Source organism: Galendromus occidentalis, unplaced genomic scaffold (genome assembly GCF_000255335.2).
Source record: "Galendromus occidentalis unplaced genomic scaffold, Mocc_1.1 scf7180000077471, whole genome shotgun sequence".
NCBI lineage: Eukaryota > Metazoa > Arthropoda > Arachnida > Mesostigmata > Phytoseiidae > Galendromus > Galendromus occidentalis.
In genome coordinates, this window is record NW_003805459.1 from 523,958 (window position 1) to 538,838 (window position 14,881).

At 55.7% G+C, this 14,881-nt stretch overlaps 1 protein-coding gene across 1 annotated transcript in view; it reads left to right on the top strand.

Annotated features, from left to right (window-relative positions):
- Positions 1-436: 436 nt before the first annotated feature.
- Positions 437-14,881, top strand: part of osa (trithorax group protein osa) — a 25,447-nt gene continuing 11,002 nt past the window's right edge. Inside the window, exon 1 of the mRNA XM_029111825.1 lies at positions 437-1,042. Within this exon, the coding sequence (XP_028967658.1) occupies positions 437-1,042 (606 nt within the window). The remainder of the gene's footprint in view (positions 1,043-14,881) is intronic.

Sequence of the window (14,881 nt, forward strand, 5' to 3'; positions counted from 1 at the left end):
TGTCTGTGTGGTGGTGGTGTGTGCTGTGTGAGTCTCGGAGCCTCAGCTAGCAGCAAGCAAGCAAACAGCAGCCTTGTCACGGCGGTGGCAGTAGCACCGCTCGCTATTTCGTCTCGGTGGAGGCTTCTTCGCTGTTTGCAAGGCCCGTAGTAGTGTTGACGACTGTTGTGAACAATCTAGTTCTGTCACTGAGTGTCCAACGAACGTGTACGTTCGTGGTGAGCGGAACGACTTCCAGGACTCTCTTGTTTGGTCGGTGGTGCTGTTTGCGGGGCGGGTGGCAGCAGCAGTGGTAGCAGCACAATGTGTGTAATAAAGCGGCTAGCAGCCAGAGCCCTAAGGTGAACTTTGGATTGAAAAGTGGCTCGCTGCGGCCAGCCAACAGTGCAGCGGCAGAGCTGACGAACACGGTGTTGCCTAGTTGTGTGACGACGACATGTCCACCACCTCGGCGGTCCCACCACCTCCTCCAACAGCCGCCTCCGAGTTGGCGACGGCCGCGGCACGAGGCCCGTCGTCGTCGTCAGATGAGAACTCGGCGGGCTCTGGAACTGCACAAACAACACCGGTTCAGTCTCCGCATCATCATCCGCAGCAGCAACAACAACAACAACACATTCAACAACAGCCCCCTCCAAGCCCACTGCAGCAGCAGCAACAACAACTACCGATCCCTCAGCATCAACAACCACAACAAACAATGCACCACATTCCTCAGACAAATGAAAAGGATGACAAACAGTCGCCTCCGTGTTCCAAAGACGATCCACGATCAGTAGGTTACCCGCAAGAAATGGCTGGCGGAGGGCCTCCCCCAAATTACTACGTCGACCCCAAACGTTATCCTCGGGGTCCGCCGCCCGGTCCCCCGAACGGTCGCTTCATGGGACCTACCCCAACGCTCAATCAGCTTCTTCAGAGTCCTCAGAGAGGACCTCCTGGATATCAAGTTGGTCAAGAGTATCCGCCGGCTGGCCATCCGGCATGGCACGCCAGGCCTCATTATCCTCATCAAGTTCAAGCAACGACGTTCCGGCCTCCGGTAAGTTTTCCATCACGTGTCCCACACGGTGTGCTTTACTAAATCGGGTGAACGCTCATGACACTCGGGTGTTGGAAATCCGGACGACGTATGACAACGTCGTCCTCCGTGAAAAGATGCTCGATCAGCGAATTCGCTCCCGAAAGGTCAATGTATTGGAAGTTGGCCTTTCCGCATGGGACGACACCGGTGCGTTTCGGGACGCGATTTCACGGGAACTCGCACGTAGAGCTCCTCGACGGAATATTCTGTGTATCGCCGCGTGTTGGAGGTGTTTTGAACATTATGGTTAGTTACGGTGGCGCGGGTCGAGGCTCCGGCCTGAAGACGATGCCGGAAACCGGTCACGACGCAGCCCGCTTGGCCTCCGTTAGCTCCGGCTCCGTCTGTCATCCGAACGGGCTCTACAAGACTCTCAATCGTACTCCTGATTTCTAAATTACTGGATATTCGGTTTTTCTACCCAAGCGGCCGGCTGATTCGCGTCAGTGTCAACAGTGTCGAAGGACCCACCGATCGGAGCTCGTCGAGCCACGGATGTGCCGACTCCACGTGAATTATCCTGCTTCTGACCCGGATATTTTTAACCAGGATTTTGATGCAATGTCTCTCTGATTCCCGTTTTAAAACGATTGAATCACGCTCGGAAGGGAGAATTCATAATAATAATCTATCTGCCGCCGCCGCCTATGGATCAGTCTCTCAAATGTACTTCTCGGGAATGTGGAAGAATCTGATCCGGTGCGGTTCATCTCTTGATGAACTTATCCCGACGGACGGCTCCTCGTTTTCGAGTCGGGGTTATAGTTCTCTATCGGTCCTCTATCTACTAGTCGGTGGAAGTACCATACGCTCTTGAGTACGCTGGAAACCGTTCGGACTCCGGGGCTTTATTAGAGCGAGCTCTGAATCGCCTCATCGAATCCAAGGCAGATAGACACCTGACCACGTTGTGCTCATCTGCTGACAATTCCACCAGAGCATCGGATACTTTCCGCTTCTGGTTAGATGAATAATGAGAAGCCATTGCTCCCTTCGAGGAATTGAGTGGGGTGAAAGACTCAGATCCTGAAACTGTGAGAGAGATCTTCAGGCGAATCGACGTGCTGTCTAAATCCGGGACTCACAGCGCTGATCGTGTGAATGAGACTTATCCGAGCGGTTACTGTCAGAATCTATTCCGGCGGAAAGATGCCCAGTTATCCGAGTCCAACGGTCACAGAGAGTCGACTATCGGTATCGAGGGGAAGTCGTCTCGATCGCGATATCCCCTCAATCAGTTTTTTCGGAATCGTTCGGGCTCCTCTCGCGGCACCGTCGTGCATGATGTGTGCCTGATCGAATTCGATTAATTTACCTTACAAAATACAAGGTGATTGATCCCTGGGGGAAACTGACGGGAAATTCGATCTAGGAGAGCTCTGCATCCCTGAGTGGGTCGTTGTTTCCCGGAAAACCCGAATTCCGACACCTCCTCAGAGGGACTCACGGATGCAATGAGAATGTTCGTGGAACCACGGACGCACATGGATCCTACGACCGGAGTTTTTTGGGAATACACCACGGGCTATGCCTTCCTGTCTGTCGGCGCACTGGTCAGCGGTCTGATACAGTTGTCCGCAACGCGCATCCAGCTAAAAGGGTCTCGCGATTGATTTTATTGAACGAAAAGTAATCGCAGTTAAGTAAAGCGTTTCGTTGCACTGACCATGCTGTGTTGTCGGTCTCACTCACATTATACGCCAGTCCGCTGAAGCCACATTGCGGTATTGAACACTGAAATCACGTTGAATTACTCGAGGAAGATCATTCTCGACGCTGGCCATAACCGACGTCCCCCCCCCCCGCTCCTCCTTCCCCCCGAGGAGGATGCCGTGGTGGGATTCACTAAATCACGTGGGAGGATCTTCAAGGCAAACGCCTAGAGCTGCCGTGAATGTCACGGGAAGGAAAATCCATGCGACGTCCTCGACGGCGTACATGCTTGATGAGCTCTGCTCTTCTAGAGTTTGAATCTGAGCCGATAAGTGTTGGATAGGTATCGGCGACGCGAGCTCTGACGCCCTCCGCTTGCCGAGACGGATCTTGCAAAGCTTGCTGAGCTTTCTAGGCTTCCCGCATGTTTTCAGTCTCCGAATCCTCTCCCCATCTCCAGCCTGTGATTCTTTTCATCTCTGCTTAATCTATCGCTTCTAACCGCGCGCTCGCTCACCCATCCCCAGGTCCAGGGCCAGCCGATGGAGGCTCCCCCCAGTCCCAAAAGACCCCCCTCCAATGGGCCCCCGGTCCCACCTCAAGGTCCTTCACCAGGGTCCCCCTACTCTCGTGCATATCCCCCTGTCGGTCCTAGGCCGCCCTACCATCTACCGCCACAGTCGCCGGTCGGACCTTCGAGAGAGGGTCCTTCCGCTAGTGTACCTGGCAGCCGGCAAACACCCCCAACTAATCAAGTCCCGTATCCTCCGGCTTCTCAGGTAAGTTATAGCTGTGGATGTTTCCTTTCTACGTCCTTCGGACCTCCATGCTTGCTGACACAAACTCGATCGGTCACCCAGAAGGCCAAGAGATTGAGCTCAGTGAGATCCTCTTGGAACTTGTGACCCTCCAGTTGGAGCGGTTGAACTCACCGGGCCATGACAGAAACGAGAGCACGCTCGAAGCGGCCGTCGGATTTCTGCAATCGTTGCACCCGCTGCTTGAATGAACTGTGCCGTAAAATTCGGTGCTGCATTCAGGGAGATAAATCTCTCGGATTCGATTGAAAGGGTTCCGTGTGTGATCGAAACGGAAGTGTCTTCAAAAACAAAAAGATAAACCTCATTCCAGATTAGGGGTGTCAATCTTTCACGTAATCGCGTAACTAGGAAGTCCTCCTTGTTTTCTGTGTGGATCCAGCGGATTCCGTTCTTTATCTTACCACGGCAGCGTTGCTCTCTCAATAATACGACCAATTTACTGGGATCTCGCGTTGTTTCCTCTCTGTCTAATTCCCTCTTCGTACGCAAACACGTGGAGCGCTTTGTTTCTCTGTGATCGTGCGCGTCTCGCCGTGTGGTCAGGCAAAGAAAGACGCTACCTGTATGTAGGTTCGTCCGTGAAGCAGATTTGTGGAGAATGACAGCAGCATATGTTCGGAAGTACGTTCGTACCTCGACATGATACGCACCATATGGCTCCCGTCATTCCGAGGGAACGTCGACCGTAGACGAGCGAGGTGCGAGGAAATCTCGGCCGTCGCTCCGGCCTTCCAATCCCAGAACCTGTGAGAGCGCGACGCGGCGGCGTGCTTGTCAAGTGTCCCCTCTAAAGTGCATCCATCCTTGGGTTCGGAACGTTCTGGAGCGAGCTGCGCTAAGAACGTCATTGTTGACCCTATGATAGTCTCTCTCGGTGGGACGAATCTAGAACAACGAATATCTACGAGGGAATTCTGTAAACACTTTAAAGCGAACCCAGAAGGAGAATCGCTCAAGTTTCGGGTCCGAGCCATGCAAGCAGATCAGTTTGCACTGACCTATGAGGCGAATCCGAGTTGAGGGTCAGTCTTCAACGAAAGACACAGAGCCCATCCTCGGCGTACCCGATTAACGTATCACGGGCTCCGTTACGGCCACGACGACCATCTACGTTCCGGGTGTCGTTCACCTTGAGCACACCTGCAAGAATCGGAGATCGCTTCCCTCCTGGCTGGCAGGCGCTTCGCAAGTTGGTCGCTGTGTTAACCGATTCCTGGGTCGGCGACCTGTGCAACGCAATCCTCCCACCCGTGGAGACACTCTTCTGAGTTCTCGTCTCGTTTCCCCGAACAGAGCGACGGGTCTCGGCTCACGCGCCAAGCGTTCACGCTCTCCTACGTATCCCTCCATTCCCAAAGCCTCCCCCCCTCCTCTCGATCAATGACCTTCTCCTCGGTTGTTCTCCTTGGGCTGATATGGGCTTCCCGCTGTATGCTGCCTACTTGCTTGCCTTACTGGATGGCGGGCTTGGGTGGCTGGCTGGTTGGCCGACTGTCGGGCGGGTTCCGACGGCCAGCCGGCCGACCGAGAGGCCGGCCTTCATGACGATGATGGCGAGAGAGCCCAATTAAGGATTGATGACGTCGAGGGCTTCCCCAAAGGCTCTTCTATTCATAAGCTGGCTGAGCTGTTCACCTCCTCGTTTCTTTCTTGCTTCCGTACACTCTTCGTTCGCTCTCGGGTCCTCAGCAGGTCTTGCAGCAAACGACCGCGGAACGTGCTCAGCAAGCAGCCGATCATAGCTCCTAATCTAAACTACTACGGAGCGAGGAGTTCTAACCCAGTCGGTGGTCTTCGACTACGGTCTTGAGGTCGAACCGGATTCGCGGATTGGTTGTCCTCCGATTGATATCCATGTCGGTTCGACCGATTATGACCCGAGGGAATGAGATACTTCGAGTTTTTGCGCGAGATTGAAATACTCATACTACTCCTGAAGGTTGTTGGAGCGGGGGAGCCTTCTTTGCCGTAGTCGGCCACGGCTAGAGGCGGAATGAAAGAGAGCGGACGCCGTTCGGAGACGAACAAGAAGGTGGGGGAAGTCGTCGAGTGCGGGAGGATAGACTGCGCAAAGAGAACGCTAGACAGAACAGATTTAATGGGACGCTGGCTGTTCGGTCGGGAAAAGGCCTGCAGAGAGGGCAGATTATGCAATAGCTTCCTTCTCTCAATGCGAGTCCCCCCCCCCGAGCAAACCCTGCCCATCTTGCCCACCCCGCTCCGGACCCAGACTGTTTTTCCCCCCACACGGTCCCTCTCCGTCTTTCCTGTCGATTCCCTGCTTTCTTCCCAAGCTGGGTCCTGAGAGGTCAAGGTCGCATCGGCGCAGAAGAAGCGGCTGAAAAATGGAGAAGCCGTAGACTCTGGTTTCCCGCGCGCCGTCGCCCGACCTGACGCGATCAGATCGGGATGGTGATGATCATCCTCGTGATGAAAATGATTCATGACTTTTGTCTCCAATAAATAGTCGTGCGAACGACTCTGAAACGGTTCCTCCCGAGATGAGTGGTGGCGCACAGGGTGTTACGATGTATGAGTGTAATATCGGCGTGGCTCTCTGTCTGTCTGTCCATCCGTCCGTCTGTCATTCTGTCTGTCTGACGGTCGAGCGGGCGGGCGGTCTGGCCGCTTGTCTGTCCGTCCGACGGCGTTTAACTGAATGATCGTATCGACGGCCTTGACGAGGTCAAAGCATGGCCCGGCGAACTTGAAACAAACGACAGACGATGCTACAGACGTAGTCGATTAATCGTCATTCATTCACCGCCTCAGTAAGAGCGGCCGCCGCAGCGGCGACGAGCGACGCTTTTTCTACGCCGGCCGGTGGTAGAGTCAGTCGGTCTACGAGGCGGACAGCCGGATGATCGGGCGAGCTAACGAAAATACACAAATCGTCGAGCCAAATTGCGATTGATCTAATCCGGAGAGCACCACAAGTACTGGTGCAAATCAATTAGTCAATTGATCCGTGAGGTTCCCGTTTTTGTTTACGGCGCATCACCGCTCGTCAGGCTCGGAAGTTACGGCTGTCTGTATCTTCCGATGGTGTTTTTTTTCAAAAATGCCATCTGGAATGAAGGTTTCCCATCTCGAACGAATCACGGCTCGAATGGGACGGAGTGATCGATACTGGAGTTCTAGTGGGAAGATGTTTCTGCGCTCGCAAAGATCCTTGCGATCACTCCTCCGCCCCGGTGGGAAGGAGCTCGGCGGAATCGGGAAGATGTCTGCGCCGGAACCCGATGATGTAGGTATTTGAAATGAGCGAGAGCCGGGATAGCAATGACGATAGGGTCATTTGAGAAACAAAGTGAGAGAGAGGGGAGAGCACGAGTTCGGCATCGCACGCATTCCTATTCTGGCATCTGGTCACCTGTTGTTGGAACTGCTGGCACGCGGACTACCCTACTGGATGCTTCACTCGAACTATGCCGTTCAGCGATCCTATCCGCAATCTTTAGAGCGACGGAGAGTGTTGATGATCTATTAGGGCACCGCGGCCGATCTGAGCATCTATCTATGCATCAGGCAGCAGAAAATGTCGCTCAATCAGCCGGGCGCGGGAATGAGTCCGTTATACTCCGAGTTGTGGCGTCATTCGAGGAAGCAGGTGGATTCGAGTGAAAGAACAAAACAAAATATTCGAAACACTTCCAGTGTTCTGTTTTTGGAGCGCTTGAGCATGAACGAGCGATTAGAGGAGTCACTGAAGCGGGAAAGATGGGGATGTGCGAAGAGGCCTGCGTCAGAGCGATGGATACCCTGAATCATTTGACTCGGAAGGACCGAATGTCGGAGCTCCGAATCTTGAGACCGCTGATGACTTCGACCTAGCCGTGGGACGAGTGATCGACTCTGATTCGAGGTTCCTGAGCTGTCGGGATTTATACTAGTCGTTTGCGAGCTCAGAAAGGATTCAGAAAAAAAGTATCGACGAAGTTTTACCCTCGGAGTACTTCTCTCCTTGCGATAGACCGCGAATGAAGGAGGCGACTCGCGGGAAGACTCGAGGCGGAATGCGACAAGTTCTTTGGTGAGATCCTCGTCAATATCCATTGAAGTTCTCCAGATCCCGGTCTCGATGACTTCTCACCGGGGAAGCACCGGAAAACGATGAGGTTTCGATCATAATTATTCCTGTCTTCCTCCTCTCCGTTCCGAGGGACATCATATCGATACTCGAATTTCCAGAGCCCTCCCCCAAGGAAGCTCGGGCGGGAGTGAATGAATTCCTGACCTTTTTCCGTAGGCATCGGTACTGCCCCGCACCCCTTTTCCCCCCGTCGGCGTCGACGCACGTACAGACTGACTTCCGAGCAGACGGCAATTCCCTCCCTTCTTTCCCGGTTCTACCGCGTGTCCTCGCTCGTTCGGGCGTGCTCCCCTTTGACCTTCCCTCGTTCCTTGTCCACCGACGTTCGCCGCCATCCCCGCCCCGATATTCCCGTCGCCCCGTTCTTCTCTCGCGCGGATCTCCCGAGTTTCGAGGGCCGGAGGGGAATGTCTTCCCTGAAAGATCTTTCGTTCGTTCCTTCGTTCGCCCTCAGCTCTGATTTCTCCCCGTCTCGAGTTCTTCCCGGAGGGAGCGTGAAAAAGGGTTTCCCCTAACTTTGTCCTCTTTGTGGCTGCTGTCGTTGCCGTCGCTTGTGAGAGATGATCGAGGATGCACCGCAGCGAAGCGAGAGACGGGGACGACCACCAGTTGGGAGCTCTCGAAGTATTTACGTCGCGACTCGCATTGCGAGACCTCTGCTCGAGTGGAGTGGCCAGGGTCTCCTGCGTCGTCGGTTTTCCGTCACGTCGAGAGGTTCCTCGGTGGTGGAGCGGGTGTGAAGCGGGGGTGAAGTCGCGGGGGGAAAAGGTCGTACGACGATCATGCAATGCGGGGGGAGAGTGCGATCATAGCGGGGAGGGGGGACCTAGCTAGACAGAGCGTCTGTTGTGGAAGGCACCGCGACCGCGTGGAAAACACGTGGACCCTGTGTTCATCGTTATTGTTGTCGTCGTCGTCGTCGTCGTCGTTTTCTCAGGTGGTCTGTCCGTCAGTCTGCCTGTCTGTCTGTCTGATGGTCGTTCGGTCGTTTTGTGTGAGCCGGCAACGTCTGGTACCGCGCGAGCGTGTCTTCAAGCTCAATATTCGTCTGTGGGACTGCGCTTGTCTCACCATGACCACCGTCGACGTCATCACGAGGAGCGACAAACACAGAAATAACGAATTGAACCGCGTTGTCAGCAGTCACTGTCGTATAGACATCAACGGCGTAAGCTGAATCGACGCGATCATCAATTTGTATGCTCAGGGATTCGTGCACCTCACGGTTTGACCTGTTCTGTCTCCTGGCAGGACGATGCGCTTAGTGGAGTCTTAAATTTCATCCGGCGCTTGTTCATAGACGATGGAGTGCTACAAGGGTCTGTGCCGTTTCGGATTATTTCGGCCTGATAGCCGTAAAACCGAGCGAGCAGTCCTGCCACCAGTCAGTCAGTCGGCTGACCGCGTTCGTCCGGCGGCGGTCGACTATTTGTTGATCGGCTCGCAGTTCGATGAAACTACTTTCACTCCGATCACTGAGGAGCCGGCTGAATGGATTCCGACTCTGCGGACTTCGCGAAAAAATCGCGGGGCCGCTGGGAGCTGGCGCCACGCCGTCTCGAGACCGAAGTTCCGGAATCGGGGTGGGCTCCGCTCCCGAGAAAATCAGAGACTGCACGTGAGTTCTCACGATACCCGCCGGACGTAGGTTTCCAGAGATCGGGGACCGGAGCCGATCCGTCACGGGAGCGAGCTCCTCCCCAATGGTGACCCTATGAAACGGTGGGTCTAATCAAGGAGTGAAGCACCTTCATCTAATGAATGAATAACTCTCACTCTCACGAGTATGGATTCGGAAAGTGATGCCGACGCGCGGAGAAACGTGCGTCGAGCGAGGAAATTGATAAGCCGAGCGGACCCACTGACTGACCGAGCGATGAAGTCGCTTTTAAATGGGCGATGAGCGACATTAAAGAGAATGTAGTGAGAGGGTGCGCGGAACAAGAATTCGGCGGCAACTATAGTAACAACAGCAGCAGCAGCGGCGGCGGCAGCAATGAAATAACAACGACGACCACAGAGTGATGAAGAAGAAGAAGAAGTAGGCGACGACGACAACGACAAGAAAGAAAACAGAGGGCGACAGAGCAAAGCACGACCGACTGGTGAGACAGACGGACGGTCAGACCAACCGACCGATAGACAGACAGACAAACATCATTGTCGAACCGGTGTCAAGTGAAATTGAGAGGATCAACGGGTCATTAGGCATTGGACAAGCGAAGGGGATGATGAGGAGTGCGGCGCGCGACGATCTCGACCGCGTTTTTTCCCTGGGAGCTCGGAGCTGAGTGAGATTCCTCACGGGTCTTACTTTCCAATCAGATCTTTAGCCGCTGTCTCCGGTGCCTAGGCTGTTGTTGTTGTTGACAACACTTGAGGAGGCAAGCTGTCGACGGTCTCCGTTCCTCGCGTCGACATCGTTGTTGCGGCGGCCGTCGTCATCGTTGCGGTACGTTTGGTCGTTCGATCCGAACATTCATGACAACGACAACCGCGACAACAACAACAACAACAACTGTAGCAGTAGCAACAGCAGCAGCAGCAGCAACAACAACAGCAACAACCATGACAGCTATGGAATCCTGAACAGAGCAGGCAGCCAGCCTGACTACTTGTCAGTCAGCGTCTCTTTATCGGGCAAGCAATTTTTGTTGATATCGTTGTTGTCATCGTCGTCGCAATCGGCGTTCCGGAGGCATAACAGTCAATTGGTCAGACAAGCAGGCAGTCCATAAGTGAAGCCGGCCGGCGCGCTGGACGGCCAGCCTTCATGCCTGTCGACCGGTCGGTCGGTCGCTCTGGAAGCGATGCCGGTCGAAAAGACGGCACCGCGGATGGACGGACCTCATGCAAGTACGCAGCGGGACTCTAACGTGCGCCGGCATCGTCGCTTGTCTCCATGGTCGGTTGTTTGCTCCTCGCTGACGGACGGACGGTTTGTCTGCCCCCCCCCTCCTCAGTGTCGGTCAGTTGGAAAAGACCGTTCGACGACGTCGGCGACCACCCGCCCGCCCGCCTGCCCCCCCGTTCGTCTGACCGACCGGCTGGATGGCGGGCGTTCGATTGCTTACTTGGTCGTCGCTAGTGGCGAACGAGCAAGCGAAGTTCCTACGGTTGCCGCTGCTTGCCCACCCGCCGGCCTGCCCGCCCGCCTCTTTGCTTGCCTGCCTGGTCGTTTGCTTGCTTGCTGGAAGGCGGCAAGCACGCCGAACAGGCTAGCGGGCGGGCGGGCAGGCAGGCAGACAGGCAAGCAGACAGGCAGGCAGGCTCGGTACCGAGTGAGCTAGCTAGCTAGCTGCTTGCTCGGTCGCTCCGTGGCCGGTTCGTTCGTCGTCGTCGTATGTTCGGTGGTGGCTTGCTTGCTGCGCCGCTTCAGTTCGTCGTCGTCGTTCCGTTCTCTTCTCTCTCGTACCCGGCTGTGCGACTAGTGCACATCGTTTTGAAAATTGGCGATTGCTACCCGGCTGTGCGACTAGCGGCTTGCTCGCTGCTGCCTACCCGTCGACGACGACGACGACCGCTGCCTGCCTGCTTTGGCTGGCCGCTGCCTGAGCGCCTGCCAGCCAGCCAGCCATCCAGTCAGCCAACCATCCAGCCAAGCCGCCAACCATCCAGCCCGCTCGCTGCTGCTGCTGCTTCAAGAGACGACGACGACGACGACGATGGAGCGAGCAAGCAAGCGAGTCAGCCCGAGAGGGAGAGAGAGCGCGATAGATGAGAGTGCGGATGAGAAAATGAAAGAGAGCTTCAGCAAGCAAGCAAGCGGGTTGGATGGCGGCTGACTGGCAGGCAGGCAGGCGCTCAGGCAGCCAGGCAGCAGGAGATGTCTGTCTGTGAGTGTGTGCAGCAGCAGCGAGCGGTGCTGGCGGCGGCAGAGGAGAGCCGCTGAGAAAATGGCGGCGGCCGAACGGGCGGACGAACGAACGAGCCAACGTTCGCTCTCTGCCTGCCTGCCTGCCAGCCAGCCGGCCAGCCAACACACAGAGGAGTTGCGACTGCGTGAGAAAGCTAGAGAGAGAGATGGCAAGAGAGAAGATAGGACGGGGAGAGAGAGAGAGGAGCCGTCAGGAACAAGAGGGCGCCGAGCAACGAAGGAGGAACGAACCAACGAGGCCGCTGCCTGCTAAGCAGCCTCTGGCTGAAGGAGGCAGGAAGGCCGGCCGGCCGGCTGGCTGGCTGGCCGGCGGCCGCCCGTCGACGGGCAACTAGGTCGCTTGGCACTCCATGAGCGACCGCCCGTCCGTCCGTGTGACGTTCGAACGGCCGGCCGGCCGGCGTCGACGCCGGTCATGCCCGTTGTATGTTCTAGTTTTCGCGTCCGTCTCGAGCTTCAGTAGACGAGGCAAGGAAACAGTCTCTGCGTCTGTCCGTCCCTCACTCACTTCGGGCAGATCCTCTGGTCAAGTCACTCGATCAACCACTGAGTCTGTAACAACTGACAGTCTGACTTACTGACTCAATGCTTGCTTGCTTGCCCGCCTGATCCGTCGTCTATACTCGGCAACTACTATTTCGTTCACGGACATCAACTTGAGTGTGAGCGAGCCGACTGGCTTTGGGGTGTCTGTCGCAAAAGCGCGGATTCTCTATCGGGAATCGTGCCGCTCTTCGAGTGAGTCTTCGGAACCGTCAGTCAGTCAGTCGGTCGATCGGTTCACTCAGCTGCGCGCTCGCCTCCGTCAACATTGGTGACATCACCAGTGGAGGCGTTCAGGAAAGACGGCGGAAAAACGATGGAAGCACGAACGCTTGTTTTTCGGAACCGGTTCGGAGGGGAGTTCCCTCCTCCCACTCGAGTCGCTTCGAGCTCGTCTCGGAAAGCGTGACGTCGACGACAGCACCGTTCAGGCGGTGGTTGTCCCGGCACAAGCTCTCCGAGACCGTGCAAGCAAGAGCGGCGACGACGACAACCATCAGCGCGGGCAACGGCATCATGGTGATGAACGGCCAGAGCTCGGGAAGTTCTCGAGGCCGACGGTCGTCGTCGCCTCCACTGTCTCTCCCTCGGTACGTCTGTCTGTCGGTCAGTCTGAGCGGATTTCTTCTAGACTTCCTCGAATTGTTTTCCAGCGATCCGGTGTCTTCCCTGTAGAGGAATAGTCATGAAGGAGAGCCAGCCCTCCTGGAGACTTCAGAGAACGATGAGGGAAAGCTCAATCGCTTCATGAGTTCTTGTCTCCTCGGTGGAGTTGAATAGTTTTTTTTTTATCTCACAGTGAGAGATCCATATCCCGGCAGAAGATTCATATCTTCAGTATTCACATTCACCGGGGAGTCTTCGTGAAAACTGTTCGCTAATCCTAATCCCGCGGAAAATAGTACACAGTGGTCGGTATACGGGGGACGGAGGCAGAGCTCGTCGAACAGCCGCGATCGAGAGGAGAGAGAGAATCGGGGCTCGGGGGAAGGGGGGAATAAGAGACACCTTTCTTGACTGAGTGCTCCGAGAGGTGTTTTTGAGTGCTCCCTTGCCTCCCTACAACGGGAATTGTAGTGGTGAAGGAGGTGGCGATGGTGCAGCCGTCGCTGATACCGAGTGATAGAACGCAAGCGAGAACGAACGAAAAAGGATCGACGACGACGACTACGGATGACGAGGAGAAGAAGGAGGGGAACCAGACACATGGCGGGACAAAGCGGGCGGGAAAGAAAGAAGACGCGACGGCGGCGTGCGGTGGGCGAGCGCGGGAAAATCTCAAACGAACGAATGATGTCATTCAACACAGCGGGAATACGGGCCCGTCGGAGCTTCGAGCGGTCGTCCGCGCTCGAGCGAGCTAAGAAAAAAGTAGGAGACCGATAGCTTTATCTCCTTGTTCTCCTTGATCCCTCCTTCCCCTCTCTCTGGTGGTCTCGTTCTCGTCGTCTGAGCGCTTAAATACCACGGCTGCATCAGCAGCGGAAGAGCGTGCCGCCGATCCTCGGACTCCGCGCGTACTGCCGTCGCACTGATCGTGAGCGAATGGTTTGTTTAGCTCGTCCATCAGGTATTGGCTGCTCTCTCCAACTGAATCATGACGAGGTGGAAATCATTGGCTTCACGGAGCTGGAGTCGGTGGCAGGCTCAAACGCAAAAACTCGCATGGGTTGTGTCATTCAGTCAGGACAGCGAGCGGGGAAGAGAAGTCGACCGATTCCAGTGCGCCCGGAGAACAGGGAGTGCGATGGAAGAGCTCCAGTAGTTGGAGCTCTCCCATTGACCGATGTATCGATTGCCTGATCCGGGCTGAAAGATGAGCAGGGACTCTGGAGGGCTGCTTATTGCGGAGTGGCTGTAGGGAACCTTCCACGCACGTGGTTCCATCGAGCCGGAGACATGACATGCGTGAAGAGCTCACGGTAGAATTTCGAAGTAATTTCGACTCCGATCCCATAGACGTAGTAGTTGTTCAGGAAAACGGGTGGAGGACGAAGCGAAATGGGAGGGGGGGGAACTCCTCGCTGTTCCAGAGAAATGGCAGCGGTCGCAGCCGGCGCAGTGACCGGTGCACAGTGCTCGGGGCTCAACGACAAGCGCTCGGACGGTCAAAGCCGCACGGAGCAGCGACGACGGCTGTGCACGGTCGATTCGATCGAACAGTCCCGTACGAACTGATATGCGGCCTGACGAGGGTTAGAGGCGATAGTCATAGCGAGATAGAACGTAACTCACAATCAGCCAGAGTTCGTAGATAACAATTCCACATGAACAAACAAAGTGAAAGACTCGCTCGGGGACGTGTTGGTCTCAAGGAGGAAAGCACGGCTGGGAAGGATTTGCCGCTCCAGAAATTAAAAGAACCGGGAGATACATCAGCGATTCGCGCGGGCGAATCAGCCCGATTGCTTCCGGCAAGTGTGGAAAATTGACAGTCGATCGACACCGACGTCGACGACAACCGTCGAGTGTGACATCGATCGCTCGACGATTTGGACTTGCGTCGTTCATCTCCGAGCTTTATGATGAGTCGGCGGCGATTAGTCGGTGACGATGGAGCTACTTGTGAACCTGTTTGTAGACTGATCGGTTCCGGAGGTTAAACCCATCGTGCTCTTTTTCTCACTCGCTCTTCTCTCTCGTTTGAGATGTCCTAATGGTTTTTGTGGCCGGCCGACAAGCCAGGCCGCAGCCCGAGCGGCAACCTGTCACAATGGTTGTGCGCTCCGAGGGGTAGGGGGGCACAAGGTGCGGAGGGGGCGTGAGGGTCGCGGCTGGCTGGCTGCTCGTATAGGTGCTCGTGAGAAGGG